At 28.5% G+C, this 22689-nt stretch overlaps 2 protein-coding genes and 1 non-coding gene across 5 annotated transcripts; 1 reads left to right on the top strand and 2 right to left on the bottom strand.

Moving 5' to 3' along the window:
- The first annotated feature begins 12776 nt into the window (after positions 1-12776).
- Positions 12777-14045, top strand: LOC113859650 (vascular-related unknown protein 4-like). The gene is made up of 2 exons (XM_027492367.1): positions 12777-13109; positions 13920-14045. The coding sequence occupies exons 1-2, from the start codon at positions 12777-12779 to the stop codon at positions 14043-14045; spliced, it is 459 nt and encodes a 152-aa protein (XP_027348168.1).
- Positions 14046-16754: 2709 nt separating this feature from the next.
- Positions 16755-16825, bottom strand: TRNAG-CCC. The gene has a single exon. It is a non-coding gene; the product is annotated as a tRNA-Gly (tRNA).
- A 640-nt stretch (positions 16826-17465) lies between these two features.
- Positions 17466-22087, bottom strand: LOC113857837 (electron transfer flavoprotein subunit alpha, mitochondrial). 3 transcript variants are annotated; one of them, XM_027490068.1, is made up of 8 exons: positions 21883-22087; positions 21605-21790; positions 20984-21195; positions 19665-19825; positions 19251-19406; positions 18946-18998; positions 18008-18148; positions 17466-17667 (listed from the first exon to the last, which is right to left on the bottom strand). In XM_027490068.1, the coding sequence occupies exons 1-8, from the start codon at positions 21970-21972 to the stop codon at positions 17590-17592; spliced, it is 1077 nt and encodes a 358-aa protein (XP_027345869.1). In that variant the 5' UTR covers positions 21973-22087; the 3' UTR covers positions 17466-17589. The 3 variants fall into 3 exon arrangements, with proteins under 3 accessions (XP_027345869.1, XP_027345868.1, XP_027345870.1); XM_027490067.1 differs by having other exon boundaries at positions 17502-17667; positions 19251-19409; XM_027490069.1 differs by lacking the exon at positions 19251-19406 and having other exon boundaries at positions 17502-17667.
- Positions 22088-22689: the final 602 nt, after the last annotated feature.

Below are 22689 nucleotides of genomic sequence, written 5' to 3'. Positions count from 1 at the left end.
ATTCTCAATTAAAAATATTATAGTATATTTAAAAAAAATTATTCTTTAAAAATCTTTAAAAACTCATATTTTAATTTTAAATTATGTTAAAAATAAATATTTAATCTTAAAATATCACTTGAAATTATGAAAATTATAACCAATCCTTAAAAATACCTCCATTCAAGAAATTACCTTAAAATGCTCTCATTTAAAAGTTAATATTCATAAATCATGTATAGAGATTATTATATTTTTATAATTATATTTTTTAATATTTCTTATTGTGCTAATTTTATTTTTTATTTTTAAAAAATAAATAATTGAGCTTTAATAAATACTTTTTTTTAATAAAAAAAATTAAATGCTAATAGTAAGTTACAAATTGCAGTTTTCCCCAAAACTGTAGAAGATTACATCGATCAACAAATTATTTAAAAAAAAAGAAAACTACAGCATGCTCAAAAACCATTGCAAGTAAGGATAAACGAAAAATTTCAATTTCAAGTTTGCTTTGGGTTCCATCATAAACGAGTGCAAATTAATGATTATTATGTAAACTTTTAAGTAAACATTTGTAAAAGATAATAAAATAAAATAAATCTTTTAAATATTAAAATTAGGTATCATGCTTCAATTTTTAAAATAATTAAACCAGAAACTTTCTAAAAAAATATTAAAATGTAAATTAATTTTATCTTATAAAAATTTAATTTATAATCAATTTATCTAATAAGAGTCTTTATATAATCAAGTTATAATAAATGTTATTTTTTAATTAGACTAAATCAGCCAAAGAAATTAATAATTTTAAATTTTAATTAAAAATATTAATTTTTTATTTTTTGCAATTCTTTTTATCATGAAACTCATTAATTAATAAAAAAAATTAGTTTATAAAAAAATAACCTTTTTCAACTGCTTCTTTTTTTATTCTCTCTCTCTTCTTCCAAGAGAGAAGAGAAAACTCACTACTTTAATGTTGTCGTAAATAAATCCAAAATTTAAGCATAGGACTTGAATAAATAGCCAAGTGATAAATTTTTATTTAAAAACTATTTATTATATTAGAAAATTTTCCACCTTTTTTTATAAGAAATAACTAATAAGTTTTAATCTTAATTATAAAAAATAAAAATGTATTTTTAGACGCATTAGATGTTTAGCTTTTTTTATATCTTTATTTATTATAAGATTTACGTTAACAAATAATATTCATAAGTTACTTATATAAATAAATAAATCCATATAAACCACCAATTTAACTATTTAATATTGTATATTTTTAAAATATAATATAAATTGATAATATGAACTATTTTTATTGATTTTGATGAATTTTTTTTTTAAAAAAAAAAAGCCAAAGGAAGTATAATGTGAGTTTAATTTTGATGCACTACTGTGAATGTAAATGTTTTATACCTTCAACAGTTAGAATACATGGTAGTTATTACTTTAAAATTAATTACTGCAAAAAGTAATAATTCTTATTGATATAACAATTTATGATTAAATGAAAATGTAAAAAATAATTATATTTTCAATGCATTTTATTTAAATTATTATAATAAATACTTCCTTTTAATGAAAATTTTTTATTTTTAGATGCTTAAAATCATTCCTAAAAATTAAGATTTGATCTAGTATATTTTTAGTAAACTCAACAAGAATATGTTCAATATAGTTTAAAGGAGGTCAAGTCAACCTTGGTATGCAGAGTAGTTAATGAAATATGGAATATATTGTAAAAAATAATTTAACATTTAAGTCAATATTTGTACCTCATGGTACGTAAAACACGTCATTGGTCATATAATACTTGTATGCATTAGGGATGGTGAAAAAACATGTACTTATGAGTAATATTTATCGTAAATGAATACCATATGTGTAATAAACAAAATTTTTTTTTTGGGTACTCACTAAATAAATGAGGCGAGTTCAGGTAATAAAATATCTTTGTCAACATGTAAATGTTTAGATATAAAATTATAAAATTAGTTTTTATATATATAAATAAAAATAACATAATCCTAACATTAAAAACTTTAAAGTTATATTTTAATTATCTCTTAGTGTTATGTGAATTATTTAATTTCCATTTTAGTATTATATAAATGGTTGATGATCATTTTTTTAAAATTTTTTTGTAATTTTATATGTTTAATAAAAAATTATAAAAATCTTTGAGTACCCACAAATATTCATTTAACCTAAAAGGTACACACGCAAGTATAGGAGGGAGTGCAAGTATCTTCTAGTCCTGCCCAACCCATTGACATCACTAGTATGTAGTTTATACAAAATCGTGACTTAGAAGTGAGCCTACATAGTATAATAATCATCAAGAAATTTAGTGTTCTTATATGATTATGTACATGATTCACAGTTATATATTATGATTATAGACATTACTTATGATTATGATTCTCTACAAAGAATTTGTACGGATTATCAAATGTAAACATGATAGGATGTAAATTGACATTTGACCTAATACGGGAATGAGAAAACGATATAACATTTGAGAAGGTCCAAATGAGTTACTCCACATCACAATCACAAGATTAATAAAATAAAATAAAAAGAAAGATTAAGTTTAATTTTTTTTATAATTTTAAAAATATACGATTGATCCATAAATTTCGGACACACATTGGGTCGAAGAAGCCTGGTTTTCACCTTTCCCATTTTTCTCTACGTTAAAAAGAAGAGTCTTTCTTCTTTGGCAACGTCACATACGGTCTTTTCCTGGTTTTGAGGCGTTAGCACTGCATTTTGTGACAGAACAAGAGGAGATCACAACTTCACAAGAAAGAAAGAATATAAACTGCGAAAAGTGTTTTGGCGCAAACCTAATTGATCTCTTTATGTAGTAGCACACTCCAAGGCTGGTATTGGCATCTTCAATACCATTGTTAACTTCAAATCCAAATTTAATTTTCTTTTATAGATACAGAAAAGAGAAAGGTTTTGAGCAGCGGCAACCAAGATGTATTAAAAACATGTACATTAGTTTCTGTAGATACAAAATTCATAGCACGACCTAATAAATAAGATATTTGCAAGACATAACATTTATTCATCTAGCTGTAGTAGTTGCTTTGACATAAATTAAATAAAACATAAAAATAATTAACTCAAACTAACAAAATAACAAAAAGAAAACACGAAATCTTAACAAAATGTATATATATTAATTATTTATAGCTTATAATAGTCTTGGAGAGTTAGAATCAACGGATGAGAATTTGAGTAGAAACTACAGATCCAAACCGTAGTAAATATGACTCCAAGTGTATCAAAGCATAGAATGGGTTTACTAATAAGAGTTGGTGACCTTTTGTGGAGGAGAACAAGTGAATTATATATGACATTGCACATTTGGTTCCTTCAACATTTAGTTTTGGTAACTAGTTAGCTAGTTCCTAAGTTTATGGTTGAGACCCTTTGTGACATTGAATCCGTCCAAGTAGACCAAGACAAGCAAAAATAGATACGCAATCAGTAATTCCCTACGTTAAGGCTATCGTATCGTAGTACTTGAAAGTCATGATTACTGAAAGTGAAGGCCTTTATTATATGATATGAATACAATACCTCCCTCATGTCTCATTCAGTGTAGATACCACATATTCTCACAAGATCAAACACGTCAATTAATTCATAGACCTATAATTCCCAAGAAAAAATAAAATGATAGAATTTAACTTACAAAATAGTTACACATAAAAAAAAACACACACACACACACAGTTTATCGTCCTCTTCACAACACAGATAGCATATAATTAGATTTCTCTCATATACAATCATCTCTTAGATGACAAAAGTCTTATTTGGTTGATCAACACTCAATTATTAAAGAATATATAAATTAGAGAATTACAGGTCTAAATTATCTATATAAACAAATCACTTAAAATTCCTGTTACTTTTCTCTAATTTTAGATTAAGTCGTAATCAAATTATAATTATATATAAATAAAATATTACCTTCACCTTTAAAGATTGAATATAAGAAATTAATAATAAAAAATATTTATTATATTTTATAATTTTAATATAGGAAATTTTGTTAAATAAAAATGTATTACTTTTACATATTTAAAATTAAATTTATAGAATGATGTTAATAAATTTAGATTTAATTGTATTTTTAAATTTTATATTTTAATATGTGTGAAATTTTAATTTTTCATATTTATTTTGTTATTTTTTAACTATTCAAATGAAGTCTTTAATCATAAATTTTTTTCTAACAATTAACAAAAATATAATAAAAGTGTGACATATTATTGATTTGTATAATTTAATAAAAAATATATAAAATATTTTTAAAAAATGCTAAATGACATATATAAAATATAATTAAATTATTTTTATGTATTATTTTTTTACAAATTAAGTAAATCAATAATATATCATATGTTTATTATACTTTTTTAATTATTTGATGAATTTTTAAAAGAAAAAAATAATTTGAACAATTAAAAAAATTAAATTCACACGTAATTTAAAATATAAAAACTAAAAGTGCAGCAAAAAATTATTAGAACCAAGATGAAGGATTTGGACTCTTTCTGAGTGTTTCAAGAAACTCTACTTGTATACATTTAGGGCCGTATAATTAACAGTTTATATATGATATTGAGTATTCTTTATACCCTTATAATTCATTCTCTTTTACTGATAAGAAAATTATTATTAGACTTGAGGGAGAGTGTAATTGGCATGAATCCAGAAACTAATGCACTGTACATAAAAGGATAACTGGAATAGTCGGCACATAAGCTCTGCAATGAGTCACTGAATATATGTGTTCCTGTGCTATAGCGACCTGCCAATACTGGGAAACCAATGGTACAGTGCAATAAGTCTCAATCTCAAAGTGAATATATAAATAGGTTGAATACATAAATGAGGGTAAGGAAGAGGGACCCAGAGGTAAAAATTCTAAGGCCCTGTGAAAATATTGATGTGTATATGAATGACCGCATCACCTTGTAGACATATGGTTGGTATCATGGGCTTTCCATAAATAATGATATTTATAATGTTATATGAATCAGCATCTTGTGTGGACCGAGATTTTCCCTTGAAAGACAAAGGCAAATGCTACAGAGAAAGTGACCAATCTTAAGCTGCATTTAAAGCTCTGTTTGTTTCTTGGGAAAGTGATTTTCCTGGCATGTAACTCATTTCTCATCATGACCCATGTGACATTCAGCTTCAACTCAGTAATTATGCTTTCAAGTAGTATATGTACAAATCACACCACCAGAACTAGAAAGTAGAACCAGAATGCTTCAGTTAACCACCATTTACCTTCACTGTTGATTTTCATAGCTAACGTTTAAATGTACTGCAATTTAGAAATACGGTTCTTAATTTTATAATATACAGTGGATCGATGCATAAGTTAAGGGATATTAAATATGCTCTTTTCAATTTTTTTTTAATTGCTTGAAAGGTTAGTGATAAACAATTTTATATTTTAATGTAAAAAATATTTTATGGAGAAATGATATATTATTATACTATATATCTTAGCATATAAATTCTCCTACTCTTGCAAAAGTCATATATCTATCTTGTAAAGCGAGAAATAATTAAAATATAAAAATTAATTAACATTTTTTTTAGAAATACATGTCATTTTTTATAACATTTTAAAAATTTTCTGCTCCTACTTAATGTAAGAATATTAATAGCGATGATGAGATGCAATTCTTTTCCTGCAATAAATTAAAACTACATAAAGCCAAACATGACGCGATGATTAATGTTGGATTCTCTTAATTCTCTTGCAGTATATGATGTAGAACCGACTATAGAATAATGATAGTAAAATATTCTTTAAAAAAATATGAGAAAAATATTAATTTAAAAATAAAAAGATTAAAGTTTACATTATTTATTGAATTTTTAATAAATTTTAACTAATAATAATAAGCTCATATTACTCAATCTGAATATGAGGGAAAAATATTAATGTGTTGAGGTCGTTTGCTTATTTAATTAATGAGGATCGTAATTGTGAATGGGTAGAGAATGAACGAATTGAATATGCTGAAATAGACAGATATATGGTGAAAAAAGGGCTATGATGACCCTATCGTCATCAACATTATACGTTTAGTTTTTTTCTTTTTTTAATAATAATATCTCTGAAACAAATCATTCATTTATTTTTTCTTTTCGAGTGGGGTCGGCCGAAAACAAATGCTGATGCATCATTCCTTTCTGTGTGATTATGTAGGACATAAATATGTTTTTAAATTTTCTAAAATGTTATCTTTTTATTTGATTTCTTATTCTTTAAAAGTTACATAACCTTGAAATTTGTAGTTTTCAGAACAAGTGCAATACATTATTTGACTCATAAATATAATAAACAACTTTTACAAATTAATAGTAAAATAATTTTGATAGTCACATATATTTTGCTCAAATAAATTACGCATAACACATGTTCATATTTTAAATAATAAAAATGAGATAATTTAAGTAATTAATTAATAAAAATTAATAGTTTTAAAATATTTTTATAAATAAAATAAAGATATGAGGAGAGTTGGTGATCCATTTTGTGAAAGTAAGGGTTCACATGGTGGGATGTAAAAAGCGATGGGTAGGGCACACGTGTATGAATGCCCCCATGTGGCATTTGAGGCATATATTGATTAGTCTTGGGATGGATAATTATGGGATGAAAGAGCCATTCCTCTAACTAAGACTAGAATCCCTCATTAGATTACATCTTTGAAAAGGAAAATAGAAACGAAATTGACCCAAATTAGGAACCTTTTATTCACAAATCATGTTAGTGGGGACCCCACTATGTGATGACATTAATGTTCATCACCCTTTAATTAATTCTAAATTCACAACCAAACTTATAAAGGAAATATGTTGTCTCATATTCGATTGACTAATACTAGTCACCCATAATTTGGGTACCATTTAGGCTTCTAGCTTTGTCGTGACCGACCATTATTCTAGAATATCATGTCCAAGCATATACTCTCTCTCTCTCTCTCTCTCATTTGTCTCCATACCCAACTTATAATTACATCATGAGAAGGAAAGTTAAATTATAAGAATTATGAGGGCAAAAAGGGATTTCAACCAAAGGGTAAAATTAAGTGAGAGCTATGTTTGCTTACAAGATGACAAAAGTCTACTATGTAGGCGACACTTGGTGGGCATGCCCCATCATTGGTTGTCTAGTTCAAAGCGAGGGACCCTACAACTGCAATGCTACTCACTTCATTTGAAGAGGCTTTGTCATCAAAAATATATTTTTTATTTTTCTTCATTTTACATGCCTCAAATTTAGTCTAAACTAAATGAATTTGAATTCTTTCATTTGATATATAATATGGTGTGATTATATTGGAGGGAAAAAAGCTAATTTTTATCAAGCAAGAAGTTATCTTGACTGATTGTAGGTTTTATTGAATAAAATTGACCAATATTATGTTCTTTCTCTTTTTGAGATAAACATATCATCATATTACTCAACAATACGAGAAAATCCAAATTCGAACAGCATAACTAAAAAATTGAAGAAAATTTGAGCTCAGTTTTTATTTTAAAAAGATGTGACAATTATACAATGAAGCAATAATAGCTAAAAACTTATACAAACATTTAATTGAAGCTGTGTAATTACGTGCGGGATGAATCTTATCAAATGCATGCTTACATCAAGTTCCAAAATGGAGTCTTAATTATTCAAACATGCAACATAATTAAATGGGAAACCCTTGCCAAGATCAGATTTAAATTTGTCGAACTAATTAAAGAAAAATATTTTTTATTTGTTCTCAATGTAAAATTCATAATACGATTATTACATGTTTTTAAATATAATATGATTTTTATATGAATGTAACTATTACATTATATATAATCTTAATTATTATCCACATTAATTTTATAATAATAATATAATTAAATTAATTATTATCCACATTAATTTTAAAATATTTAATCATTTAAAAGTCATTGGCTTTGATGTAAATTGATATAAAACGTTTCTTCCTCCAACAAAATTATATTCTTGTTGTTACAAAATTATAAGGCTTGGCAGTAGTAATAAGTTATAGTATAAAAATATATAAAGTCAAATTTTGACGATACATAAACATATAATTAAATTATACACTATAGAAACTCCTAATAAATAGCCTAAAACTGCTACTTTTACAGGAGTCGGATTTGTGTTTGGCAATCAAATGTTCCTGACACACTGCTTTTTGGTATTTGTTAGTCACATGCTGGTTGTCTCTGCTCATTGTCACCTTTAAAAGCTTACACTCAGTAATGGGAGGATATATATCCACCCTAGAAACGTCAGCTACGAAAGGTTTCACTGACAGAGACTACGCAAGATAGTGCTCGTGTTTTTGTCCTAGACAAAATGCTCACAAGATTTTATTTTTAGAAAATTTGCATGTGTCCTGTGGTCCATGTCTTTTTTAAGTCTAGCCCTTTTTTCCCTTTTCTTTTTGAAGTGATCAATTATTACATACATATATAATCGATTATTAACGTGTAATTAAATATAATAATTATTTGTTAAAAATTATAAAATATTACATGATTAAATATATAAATAATTTTAAATAAAAAATGTTATTTATTAATTTTTAACACACGTTTACAAAATTGATATTATCTCTCTCTTGGTATTTTGTTTTTATGAAATGGTTTCACGGTTGATTGCATGCATGGCTATGTCCTACATTTTGGGTATGAGTACTTTCATGTTGGCAGAAAGCATATCTGCCAGCAGCTAGCGTTAGCTGAGCTCAGACCTTCTTATGAATTCATGTCCTTTCGACTTTGGTATATGAATGTTCTTGTCTCAACTAATATTTGGGGAATACATTATGACTTTTTCCTCGCATATATATACACACAATGTTAGACGAGTGTGTTTTAGTTTAATTTGCATTTGTTTCTCTGGTTTCTTTTAATATATTTAGTTAAAAAAAAAAACCATTACTACAATTAATCTAAACACATTTACAATTTTAACAAGTTTAGTACTGAAAATAACGTGACAAATTACAGATAGTAATTTATTCTCAATAACACTCTTGCTCCCATCATATTCTACATATATAAGAATAGTTTTCCTTATTTAATACCAAAAGAACATGGTAGAATTCATAGCTTTTTCAGCTTAAATTTTAGTTGATATATAAAGCCTAAAACATCACTTCATAATGATATCGATAAAATGCTATTTTCACGAAAATTGTATAAATAAATATTATAAGAAAGAAAGTACGGGGTGTAAGCTCTTCGAGTTTATCAGGGAATTCAATTAATCCAATTCAAACTAATATTGAAAGGTAAAAATTGATTATAAGTAGTCAATGCATTAAATTTAAACATTTGAATTAAATAACTTGAATCAAACTAATATATATGAAAAAAAATGTAATAGAAATAAATCTCGTAAAAAAATTCAAAATTTATGTGACTATTAATATTATATTTAACTAATTGAAATATTATTAATTCATAAATTAGTAGATTATGTTAGGTTTTAATTTTCTTGAAAATATTTGTTAACATTTAATAATTTTTGTAGATTTGTATATATATAAACGTAGAAATAATGATATATAATATTACTGTTTAGTAATTGAAATAATATAGTAAAAATGATTAGATTATGTTAGGTTATGTAGGGATCGACGAGCTACACGATGGTAAAACTATGGCGAAATTAGATCCACTCACACAGAGATGAGATTTGTAGTAATATGATCTATAATGACGTAATTCTCATAGGTCAGGTCCAGAAAATAATTATACAGCCACGTCATCAAATACCAAACATGGTCTTATATGGACGACAAAAGGCATCAAGATAGGTTGTTTATTTTTTCTTCTATTTTAATTAATTTTAAGGTAATAATTATTTTATTTGATCATAAGAATAATATAATTATTTTTTCTATTTTAATTTTTAAAAAATTTGATTTGGCCATTAACTTTTAATAATGTTTTTAAATTTTTTTTATTAAAAGTCAATTTTACTAAAAATTAGCATTTATTTTTCTTTCCTATGACTTTCGTCTCTTATGATTCCTTTTTTTATTTTTACGTTTTTCTTTTTTTTCTCCTCCTTTTCTTTCTCTTTCTCCCTCTCCATCATCGTTATTATTCATCTTCTTTTTTCACACACTCAAGTTTTTATTTTGCTCAAACTCTTCAAGAAGAACCTCTGCTCCTTCCTCTCCCATCTTTGGTGACCAATTAATTCACTGTTAATCAACTTGATTAACAAACTAAAGAAGTAAGGCTTAAATACTCAGTGAGATGCCAAATACCAAGCAAGCACAACTTTTTAGTTGCAATTCATCTCAATGCTCAATTGGGTAGTTCGAGATTCAAGAAACTAATTTGGGTTGCGACCTTCAACTCTCTCATGTTCTCCATGACACCGACACTATCTAAGATAAGAGAAAAGATAACCTTTGAGAACAAAAACAATGTCACTTCAAAACTTAGAAGGATATTGAAGCAATCACTATTTGTGAACAAAATAGGCAAGCTCAACAACAAGCAACATAGGTTCATGAAATCAAAGACCAGAGTTTCCACCAATTTATTACCAATTTTGCTACTATAAAGCTAAAAATTGAGCTTCTCGGAACACACCCAAGAAGGGTTGTGGAGACACTCAATACGAAGTGATCGGAGTTCACATTAGTAGTATAACATCGATTGCAATTATGAGAAAAAAAAAATGAATGTTGTTAAAGAGAAAGAAGTTATATGAGAAGAAGAACACAAACGATTCATTTTAATAGCTAGTGATAACATTTTTAATAATAAAAAAAGAATTTATTTAAAATATTTTTGATATTTTGAGAATCAAATTGAAACTTTTAAAAATTAAGAGAAAACTGAAAAGTATAAAAATTTAAAAACAAAAAATATAATTTTACCTTAAAAAATTGCAGTTTGTTTTTAATTGTTTTGAAAAAATATTCAACTTAAATTAATTCAACCTGACCTTTCACTTTTTAAATTGAATTTATTATTTTATTTTATTTTTTAAAAATAAACTCTTTATTTATTAAAAAGTAAATACAAATTTATTAATTAAAGCATAAATTGATATTCAAATCAGTACATATATTAATTATTTAGTGATTAATTCTTTTAAAGAAGAGGCAACAGTTCTTAAATATTAAGCATATTTATAAATTATAATTTAGTCTAAACTATAAATCTAAGTAAGAAATATTAACCTTTTTTTAAAATACAAATTAATACATTCAATAATGGTCATCAACTACATGGCAAAATGATTATTTCTTCTATTATATTATTGTTTAATGTTTATGCTGTAAGAAATACTATTGATATATACCTCATTCTATTCTTTGATGTATATCATCCAATCAAAGGAAGAAAGAAACTTGAAGAGAGAGCATAGAGAAAGTTTATATGAACTTCAAACTTCTATTAAAATCTCGTAAGATTTTCAAGATTCTGATGTTAAAGGAGAGAGAGAGTATCATTTGGGGCTGCATCTTTTTTTCACCCGCTCAATCCGGAAAAATGCTAAGAATTCTGAAACATGTTATGAATAAAATAGTTTTCTACGAGGAGAGTATGTAAGTATGTTTCTTTTCAAACATAAACAGCTATTACATTATCAAAATTTATTACTATTAAAGCGTTGATAAAAATGATAAAATAACTTAGTTTTAAAATATTTATTGGAAGTTTAATTTATTTTGAAAATATTCAGTAAACTATTTTTTAACAGTTTTTAATATAAACTAAATATAAAGTAACATGCATGTTTGTAGTTCTGGATAAAATAGCTAGAATTATAATTCAAATGCAAGGGAAGCTTTATGATTTATTTGAAAAGGAGATTGAGTAATTGAATGCAATAAAAATTCAAAACTAATTATTCAGGGTAAAAATAGACAAGAACATAAAAGTCGTCATTCTCGAAAAATTCTATGTAATTTATCATCTCTCCAAACTCAAATTTTAATTTCGAAATTATGTATTAAGGATATTAATTATTTTTAAAAAAAAACTATAATGGTGGAATGAGCATTTCCAAACCTCCATAAGAAAACTGTATGACGAATTCAAATCATTAGAGTAAAATTCCACCATAAACAAATTCTTGCCAAATCTATGTTGGCCTCATACTCTATCTCTAACCACAAAGGTCAAACACATCCCCTTCTCTTTCTGTCTTAATTTTAACTCCCCTAACTTCTATGACCCACACCAAGATTCCAAAGTTGTCATTCATATAATTAAGCGTTTTTTTTTTGTTAATAAATATATATATATATATGAATATTTTTATAATTAATATAACTAAAAAATATTAATCTAATATTCCCTCTAAGCTAAAATAATAGTTATCTTAGAGTACTATATAAGAATTTAGGACTAATACATATATTAAATCTAAGAAAAAAATAATGACAATAAATTATGCATTCCTTAAAATAATATATAATACTAATAATTCATCTCTAAAACAAGAAAATAACTCAATTTTACTGTTATCAAAGTAAATTCTTTTAATATGACAAAAGGATAAATAATTTTAAAAACAAATATTATAATTATATTTATTTCAGAATAGAGGAAGAAATAGAACAACCCCACCAAAAATTTCTTCAACTATATATGTAATCCTTGGGAGACTTGCCTCTTTAGAGCTGGCCACCAAACCCCACTAACTACATCATTGCTCATCTTCTCTTCTTGGCTTTCTGATAGCCTCAATGAGTTCCTTAACCAAAGTTCCTGCTTCCTCCAACGATGTTTCCACTGAGGAAAGTGGTTGGACTATGTACTTTGATGACTTCTTTAATAACCATGTTGGTAATAACCACAAGTGTTCTATGTCTTTATCCGGTGTTGCTAGCTCCTCCTCCTTTGTCTCTGATGCTGCTTCTTTGGTAGAGAAAAAAGTGACTTCTAGTAAACAAGTTGAGGAGTTTTCTTTGAATAAAAATGGCAAGAGATCAAGTTTCAAAAAGAGGAAGGATATGATAACAGCTTTGATTGATGAAGCTTTGGAAGACACAGCAACTTCTCCTCTAAACTGTCCCAAGGTTCATAATTTAATTTTCTTCTTCTCCTTTTCCTTCTTATACATTATTACTATCTATTTCTTGCCAGTAAAAGTTTTAAGCTAATTAATTATAGATCATTTAGTTGTATATATCTATAATTTATCCATGGTATTTTTAGGTTTTGTATGCGAAACAACAGATTGACATGACAAGCCGAAACAGACAGAAGTAGTAAACCTTTTCTCAGGTTCAATCGAATTCACATAAATATACAATATAACTCTTTCTATTTTTTTTCTTTTTTGTTTCTTTCTATTGCGAAAAGAAAGAAAAATGCATAATTACAAAAATAAACTTAGTTTGGCACGGCTATATAGGGGAACGAAATAGTTTTTATTCTGGTGTTATCTTTGACTCTCTCTTTTTTTCTTTTTCTTTTTTTGTAAAACTAATCTCACTTTTTTTAACTTTGTCTTGTTTTGATTCTATGTTTAAAACTGTATTAAATATAAAAAAGGAGAAATTCTAGCCTTTCACACACGTTTTATAACTTTTTTCTATAATTAGAAGATAGATATATAAGAAATAAATAAAAGCATGAAAAAAAAAATTTATACAACTTCAAATCGAACTTAAATCTAATTAAACTCGGTCTTATTCACACCAAAATGATTTTCACTGTTTTTCTTTTCCTTTTTTAAATTTCCTTATACCTTTCCCATTGCTGAAATGAAGTATTCAGTCTCTTATTAATTCAGTGATGTATTCTTCTATACATGCATGAGTGTGGATAGTAACTAATTTATGCATTTTGAATCAACAACATCCCGTTTTGTTTTGTCACTGTAGGAGAAAGGCAATACCTCAGGACAAAAAGAATTGAGTTTTAACGAGAGGGATAGTGACTGCTCAGAACTAAAGAAGAGAGACCTTTGCTTAGTTCCCTTGTCAATGGTAGTGAACTATCTTTGTTAATTAGTATTTTGTCCAACTATTTCACCTACACATCTCTCTCTCTCTCTCTTTCCATGTGTGTACATCTGTGTCTATATTATAGAGTACAAAGAAAATCATATTTGAATGAAAAGTGATAAAAACAACTCTTTATTTACTAACTAAATTTATTAAAATAAAATATGAATAATATTTATTAAATTAAGAGTAAACTCTATTAATTTTATAATTTTTAATGAATTTTATTTTTTATAAAACTATATTTAAAATGGTATGTTAAGGATTGTGTTTCTAACCTTTTTCCGTTGTGAATGGAAACCTTTTCTTATTGTTCCCAAGTCCTGTGCAATAATAGCACATTAATATTTACTAGATATACACTGAAATATACTCGTGTATATAGGACGTACTCTGATGACAGACGAAACATGAGACACGGAAAGCATAGAATAAGTAGAAAGGTGGGAAGATAAAGGGACGAGTATGCTGAATAATAAGTAAGCAAAGACAATCATTTTACTCTGACAGAGAGAATCCAAAATGATGATCTCCATAGACAGATTGCATGCCTCTCCTTAAAAATCTCTTGCAAATTAACTGAAGTAATGCATTTGTTGTTTATCATCTTCTAAGTAAAGTGCTGTCTATATCTGTGGCTCCATCCTTCAAGAAGCAGAAACATGGGAAGATTAAATAATATAATTTAGGAGCTAAAATGTTATATAAACTGTTAAGTTATATGAAAGAAAAAATTATAACATGTTACAGCAATATATTGTTTAATAAGACTATATATAATTTAAAATATTAAGATAAACAAAAAATCATATAATAATATATTATGGTTCTTATAGTCTTTTATATATTTTGATTCCTCAAAATAATTAATAATATTATCAATAGTTAATCATGTATTCCTTAATTGAATTGAATATATTTTTGTTCCCTAAAAATGTAGTATTATTTGCTAATAATCTTTATTAAAAAATAGTCTTTAAAAATGATAAAAAAATTAAAATATTTTTAATTTCCAATGAAAGATTAAACTTACATAATTTTTATTAAATATAAGAATCAAAAATTGATTTTTATGTGTATATATAAAATAGAATATGTGTCTGCACGTCTGTATAACATCATGACCAAACCTCAATCCCAAAGGACCGAAACTAAACATGCTGGCTGTGTCAGTTAATTGAGTACTAAACCTGTGCCATTTGGATCATCTTAAATAGTAAAGGAAAGGAAATATATTTTAACAAATCACTTTTAATAAATAGTAAATTATAGTATCCCTCATATACGCTTTATGTTATCTTTTCATATGCAAAGCCGATAGTATAAATGTTTTAGAAATATCAGTTTTAATTGAGAAAATATTTCAAAAAATATCTAATATTATCATTACATTTAAAATAGCGTTAACATGGTTAATCCATTTAAAATGGAAAACAATTAATGTATACACTGTCTTGGCCTACGTTGTACGTATTTAATTAATTTCTGCACTGTCAGTTAGTAAGAGTAGTTTGCCTCAACGAACACTTCCAACCCAAGTTGTCTGGTCGATTAGTTCATCACTTCATTATTCTATCAAGTGATTCCCAAGTAATTATAGTAAACTATAATATTATTTGAAGATATTGTTTATTAATTAATTAGGTGGTTTGGTTCCTTCACAATCATTGTTGTTTAACAAATCGTAAACGCATAGAAGTACTAAAACCATGCAAGTGATGATATCAAGCTCTTCTCTCCTTCATTTATTTATTTTTTTCAAGCAAAGTATTATTAAAGAAATTACAAGGGGTACTCATGGCCTTAAACAAAAGTTATCACACGAATGTACTAATTAAATAAACTTATTTTAATTCAAAATAACTTATAATTAACATTTCATTGAAAAGTGATAAAAATTAATTAGCCAAAACATGCACTTATTTTATTCTAGCATTTTTTCTTTGAATCCCTGTTTATTATGTTAGCTACATGTAAATGGAAATTCAGTAATTAAGTTCCCTGTTTTCTTTTCTATATTAGCCAGGTTTAACCAACGTCCAACAACTCTCTCGCAATAAGAATAAGAAATTATCCATGGGAGGGCTTGGAGAATATAACATATTATATAATGCAAAGAAGCAACATATATATATAGTTAACATCCCGAGATATGAAGGTTTTTTCAACCAAGCAAGCATGAAGTAGGAGCAATGGAAGCAAACACATTAAAGGAAAAATTAGCCAAACTATTCTGGTAATGCGTATGTAACTAACTTTTTTAGGTGTAGGTAGCTAGTTTATTAACTTTTAAAATGATTAGAAACTTTAAGGAAAATTTGGCATTATGTAAGAGAGTATCATGATAATGATCATTCCTAGCTAGACCTCATTTAATTTAGCCATGCCTTTTAGCTTCCCCTATGGCTAATTAAGTCTAGAGAGAGGCCAAACAAAACATGAGATGCCCATAATAAAAATGTGCCACCTACCTAACATAATCATTTTCCTTAGGATTGACTTTTATGATTTAAATGGGTTGAGTGTAAGAATTTCTCACGTAGCTGCTACCATTAAACGCTAAAATATACAAAATTCTGCTTCTCATCTGCGTGATTTTGTTGCATTCAAGAACTCCCTCAGGAAATCATTGCTCTTGTGCATTTGTAATTTTAAATGGGAACAGTAGATTGCAATTTATACCGAAAATAAAAAGTTTATTGAGTGAATAACTGCGCATCCGGGGAATCGAACCCCGGTCAGTACCGTGGGAGGGTACTATGATACCACTACACCAGATGCGCCTGGGATAGGATGAGGCAAAGAAAGTATTTAAAATTATTTAAATGCAAATGATTGATCTCCACAATGCATGTTTCAGGAATTCATTCACTTTACTTCTCCTTGAAAACGTACGATTTAAGGCCTGTAGCACAGACTATGGATCAATCAGGCCCAAAAAACAATAATCTATGGACCCTGATTCCCCTAAATGCATGCTACTTTAGATAAAGGGTGCATTGACAAAAGAAACGATAAAGGGTGCCATTTTCATTCAGAATCAATATCGTACTTTGTCTAAAACAAATATGGTGCCACCAAGGTATTTTTTGACCTCAGGTTTCTACTCTGCCGCTTCACAACGAACATGTTTGTTGTGGACAAGCAACAGGTATGGCCCAACCTGATTTTACTCCGTATGTTAATTTTGTTTAAGACTACTGTAGAATTATGTTGATTTTCTGTTCCATTATACAAGTATTTTTTCACAAGTGTGAAGTAATTAATAATGCGTTTGGAAGACATTATTAAAATAATTTATGACTCCCATAAACTCTTTTTAACTTATTTGATAAATTATTTTTATCTTATGTCAATAAATTCTATGATAAAAATAAGCGCTTAAATATTGTTATCCACACACATACTTATAATAATTCTTGTATCCATTGTAATCGTCCATCCATAAATTTTATTTTCTTTTTAATTCAGGTAAACAAATGCAATTGAGGTTCCAAGGATGATACATTCTGCAACTGTATAGTATACAAAGATGCATGTTCACGTTTTATTTTTTCTCAGGAAGCTTCTCTCGTAACTCTGGTATCACCTCAAACAAATCTCCTACAAGTCCATAATCAGCAACCTGCAGTTGGGCATAAAAAAATAAATATGGAAAAACGGTTTTCTTCGGGATTTTTGGGGCAAAAACAAGTAGAAGCTGCATTTACTTAAAATACTCCCTCAATGTTAAAATAATTGTCATTTATGCTTTTGCATAAAGATTAAAAAGTGATTAGATGCTCTTAATTTTAGTCAAATATATTAGATTAAATTAGCTTCTCACTCCATTGATACTTTTTCTCATTGCACATGCCTTTTTGGTTTTTTCAAAGTGACAAACAACAAGAAACAAAATATTGCTACTAAAGTGATAAATACACTTAGAAATGGAGTACTTGATCCGTTTAAAAGAGAGCCATTACCTGAAATATAGGAGCATCAGCATCATTGTTCACAGCAACAATGACCTTGGAATCCCTCATCCCTGCCAAGTGTTGAATAGCTCCGGATACACCAAAAGCCAAATAGAGTTCAGGAGCAACAATCTTTCCAGTTTGCCCAACCTACATATCATTTTCCATTCGGAAACACAGACATGAGAACTACATTAGGCCACAAATTAATATAAGATGAACTGGTTACAGAGATTCAATGCAAAGCCTATTACATGCATATCCCAATGCTCCATATGATATGTCATTACTTGAGCATCAAAAGCAAAGTCAGGAAAGCAGGAAACCATATTTTGTTTCTACTAATTTATGCATCAGACTGAGATAGGGTCTCAAAAAATTTTGCCAAGGAGGGGAGCCCAGCTGGTCTGTTCAACAGTGGAAGTTGTCACCATGTGACCCAAAGGTCATAGGTTCAAGTTGTGAAATCAACCTCTTGCAAATGCAAGATAAGGCTACTTGCTACAGATCCAAACACTAGATCCAACTTTTTCTTGGACCCTGTGCGTCGTGATTTTACCAGGCTGCCATTTTAATATTATAAATTATAAAAAGCTTCTAAAAGAATGAAAGATGGCATGATTATGATTAATGCACTATTTGACAGGAAAAAAAAAGTATATGTTCAGCTTTTAAAGCATTCAAGCGATATGTGAACTTTAACATTCTGTTCCGTTTTGTTGCATTTTCAGCCTTTTAGGAATTGTAACTGTCTTAACTTCAACAATATTTTCCATTTATGCAAGGCAACGTGAGAATTAGCAGTATAATCATATGAGAGCTAAGGGTGTAAAAAGACAAGTCTGAAATTAGACTTTATTCATATTTTCTCCTTCAACTTTGGTATATTTGTGTGTGACTGCAGGGCAAGGTAAGGGATTGATTTTGAAAGGATGTAAGGTTGTTACCTGAAGTTCATTAGGAACAAATCCTGCATCAACAGCAGCACGAGTTGCACCAACTAAACAAAGGAGAATGAAGTTAGCAGATTCTACTCAATTCATATAACAAAGAATAAAATGTAATTTATGTAAAAATTGAAGACAGTAAACATGCTATCATGTGTCAAGGCATGGAATTAGATATTATAAGATTGTCCAAACGATCAATGACAAAGGCATAAATCAGGAAGTATATGGTGAACCTGGCAAAACATAAACAAATCTCTAGCCATTAAAATAAGTATCATAATAGCATATATTGAAAATAATACCAGCAGCACCAAGTTTCTGGGCTAGATTTTCTATCAATTTAAAGTTCTCAGCACTCTTTAGTGCACGGCCACCAGTAACTACAATTCGTGCATTCCCAAGATCTGGTCGTTCATCATCCTGAGAAGTTTGAGATATATATCTAGACTTGCCCAGATCTGCTTAAAAAAACAAAGAGGAAACAGAATTTAAGATTCTTTTGCCACAAGGGAGGTTCAAATATCCATGTCTGACAGGATGGTTTTGATCAAATAGATGTAAATGACTAAGGACAATTATCCATGATAAGGCTGAATCATTGCTCTTCACAAACACAACCAGGATGTCAACAGATAATGATGGGCAAGATGCATTTCTGTCTCTTTCAATTTTCCAGAAACTAAAAATGTCCATGCACCAGAAACAGAAAAACAGACCTTCATCAAAGGTTGAAAGGTCAACCTGAGATATTGAAGCCTCATTAGATTTTGAGTCAGATTTCTGAGAAACAGGAAAAGATGTGGCTCTAATCGTTAATATACAAGGATTGGCTCCAGTATACCGGACAGTACAAAGTGCATTTCCAGCATATATTGGCCTGCATATGAAATCAAAATCTTAAATTCAGGTACACAAAGAACCCAAAACATATTCATACTTAAGACAGAAGCAGGATCATTATGACTAACTCGCATACAAGAAGCAAAGTGTGCTGTATCAATTAGCTGTCAACATCACAAAGAGAGAGAGATCCCTAGATTCCCTACTGTGTTAGGTATCTCTTCAACTCTATAAATACACCTAACCACATGCAAGCTTGTTTGTCTTATTACCAAGATATTAGCTATAGAGGTCAATTCTAGCAGCAGAACAAATGAAGTTATAAGAATCCTTGTTCAGAAAAGCTTAAGCTGTTGTCATGCTCTATTTTAGCCAATCCAGAGCTAGAAGCTAGCTATGGCCAATAAGCTCCAAGAGCAATCCCTTCCAGAGTTCAAATGATAAGTCCTGAGATAATCCACATTTACAGGTTTTTCTTTTGTCTACTTAGGACCCCAACTTACTATTAGATCTCTAAGTAGTCAGAGCTTTGTTTACAAATAGTTTTTACAAACATGTACTGTGGATGAGTGGAACCTGCCTTGGTTTATAGCTGAGGGCAGCAAAAAAAAATTCTTATTTGAATCTTCCTGACTCATCTATTATTATTATTATTATTATTATTATTATTATTATTATTATTATGTGTTAATAATCTTTCCAATGATTCATAATAAATACAGTAATGAAGATTAAGAACATGATGCATCACTGGCATTTCCAGCATTAATACTCTGAAAGGATTAAACTTTAGACGCTTGATTATACAGACTGAATGGGCTAAAAGACACAACAGTTTCTTCTCAGACAGTCCAAAAGCATGGAGTTCTTCCGTAAATCAATAATATGAACCTGACTATAGCAAGGGAGAACCTGGAACAGTAGTAGTACGGCTCCCTCATTACCAAAGCTTAAACAGTCAATAATTCATAACATAACAATACTCAACAGAGGGTCTCATTTAACAGGCAAACAACCAACAGCATAGAATTCAGAGAGTAAAGATTACAACACCGTATAACCAAATAAGTACAAGATTATCTGGCTGTAGCACCAACCCTATGACAGATTCAACAGTAGATGACCGGTATCAGATTTTGCAATAAACAACAGGTTTCTAGCTATTAAAACAAAAAGAGAATAAAACAAAATGTACCTTACAAAAGTATGAGAATCAGAAATCCCGGTAACATCTGTAATTGGAGAAACATCTAAAAGGGCAGCTGCGCGTGGCATGACATTTTTTCCAAAAGAATTTGAAGCAGCAACTATATGAGAGTAACCACCTTTCTGCTGAACCAAATGGACCAATTTAGCCCAGGGCTCTGCTAGAGGGCTCTTGAATTTATCTGATTCTGCCACGAGAACCTACACCACACCCACACAAAATCTCAAGTTCAATCTTCTTTCCCAACACATATCTGTCCACACAAAGCCTGCACCCTTTCTCAATTTCAACATTTCCATTTTCTTTTCCCCTTTTCAGTTTTCATCATTTCAGCTTCAAAGTTCAAGATAAATTTGTTCAATGCATTAAAACCATATATAGCAAATTAGCAATAACGTAATATCCAATTGAAAACCACACTCGTCATCACTCATCATCTTCATAATAATAACAGGCAACTCAGACAAAGAAATAGGAATTATCTTTAAAAATAAATATTATCTTTTAAAAAAAAAGGGATTATTTTTCCAAAAATAAGTGATTATTTTTAACATATTTCAACTTTCAACTCAAATTTGAAAATATTAATAATAAAAAAAATTGAGTTACCTGAGAGATTGAAGGGTGGCAAGAAGCAGCATACGAAGCAGCTTGATGAAGAGAAGGACCCGAACCAGCCAAGAGGAGAGAAACGGAAGAGTCGTTATCAGGAAGACACGTGGCAGCCGCAAGTGCAGAGAGAGAAGGAGGTTTGACAGCACCACCTTCGTGTTCCGCCACAACGAGCGTGCTACCCTACCCCCAATTCAACAACAATAGCACAGTGAATGATAATATACTGAAGAAAGAAACGAATCGAACAAGTTTCATCTTTAAAAAACAATTACGTATCGAGAAGAGGAAATGGAGGTTCCAGGGAATGCGGGGAACAAAACGGGGCGTTTCTTAATTGCTCCGAGGATCATGCGACTCGCCATTGTTTCTTCGGAATCGAAAGTTGCTGCTGCTCAGGATTGTGTCTTACTCTTGACGTTGAATGGAAACGATGCCGTAATAGAATTAACAGCTCATGCTGATGCTGATTCAGCTCAAGTAATGATAGCAGCATGAGAATTATAAGATGATGATAACAATTACCAATAAAAAACGATGACGCTGACGTGTTCTGGTTTAGCGGCATTATGAAAAATATAAGGGATTTATAAATTAATTTTAACCTTTTAAATTTAATAATTTTTTTAACATAATTTATTTTAAACTTATTCTAATAAATTTTATCGATAAATTTAGGTAAGTTATTTTTAAAAAAAATTTAAATAAATTGTGTATATATTACTTACCCTTCATATTTTTTTAATCAGCTGGTGGCTGCTATGTTCGTGCGGAGTCTTGTCACCATTTCGTGGGGGATATGAAGATCTCTATCTTTTTTCAATGTATGCACAGAATAAAAATTTTGCATACCGTTAATAACTATAGATTATTAATTTTTATTGTAGTTATTTTGAAATTATATTGAGATTTTATTTATTTTTTAAAAAATGTGAAAATTTTACATTAATAATATATTAAAAGTAAAATAATAGAGTTCAAGAGGTTCTGTTGGACATAATTGCTTAGCATGCACATTTTTGTTTTCTCATCTAATTGTACCATTTGTTTAGATTTAGAAAAATATTAGTAAAAAATACTTG

This window comes from Abrus precatorius, unplaced genomic scaffold (genome assembly GCF_003935025.1).
Source record: "Abrus precatorius isolate BTA unplaced genomic scaffold, Abrus_2018 Scaffold2, whole genome shotgun sequence".
Taxonomy (NCBI): domain Eukaryota; kingdom Viridiplantae; phylum Streptophyta; class Magnoliopsida; order Fabales; family Fabaceae; genus Abrus; species Abrus precatorius.
Note: the sequence above shows the minus strand (reverse complement) of the source record. Positions and strands in the feature narration are given on the sequence as shown.

Bases quoted from the DNA above. Each gene is read 5' to 3' on its own strand.
- LOC113859650 (XM_027492367.1), top strand. From the start codon at position 12,777: ATGAGTTCCTTAACCAAAGTTCCTGCTTCCTCCAACGATGTTTCCACT. The intron at 13,110-13,919 runs GTTCATAATTTA...TTGTCACTGTAG, and splicing joins CTCCTCTAAACTGTCCCAAG to GAGAAAGGCAATACCTCAGG.
- LOC113857837 (XM_027490067.1), bottom strand. From the start codon at position 21,972: ATGGCGAGTCGCATGATCCTCGGAGCAATTAAGAAACGCCCCGTTTTG. The intron at 21,196-21,604 runs GTAACTCAATTT...GGTGTGGTGTAG, and splicing joins GCCACCCTTCAATCTCTCAG to GTTCTCGTGGCAGAATCAGA. The intron at 19,826-20,983 runs GTACATTTTGTT...TTTCATATGCAG, and splicing joins GATTCTCATACTTTTGTAAG to GCCAATATATGCTGGAAATG.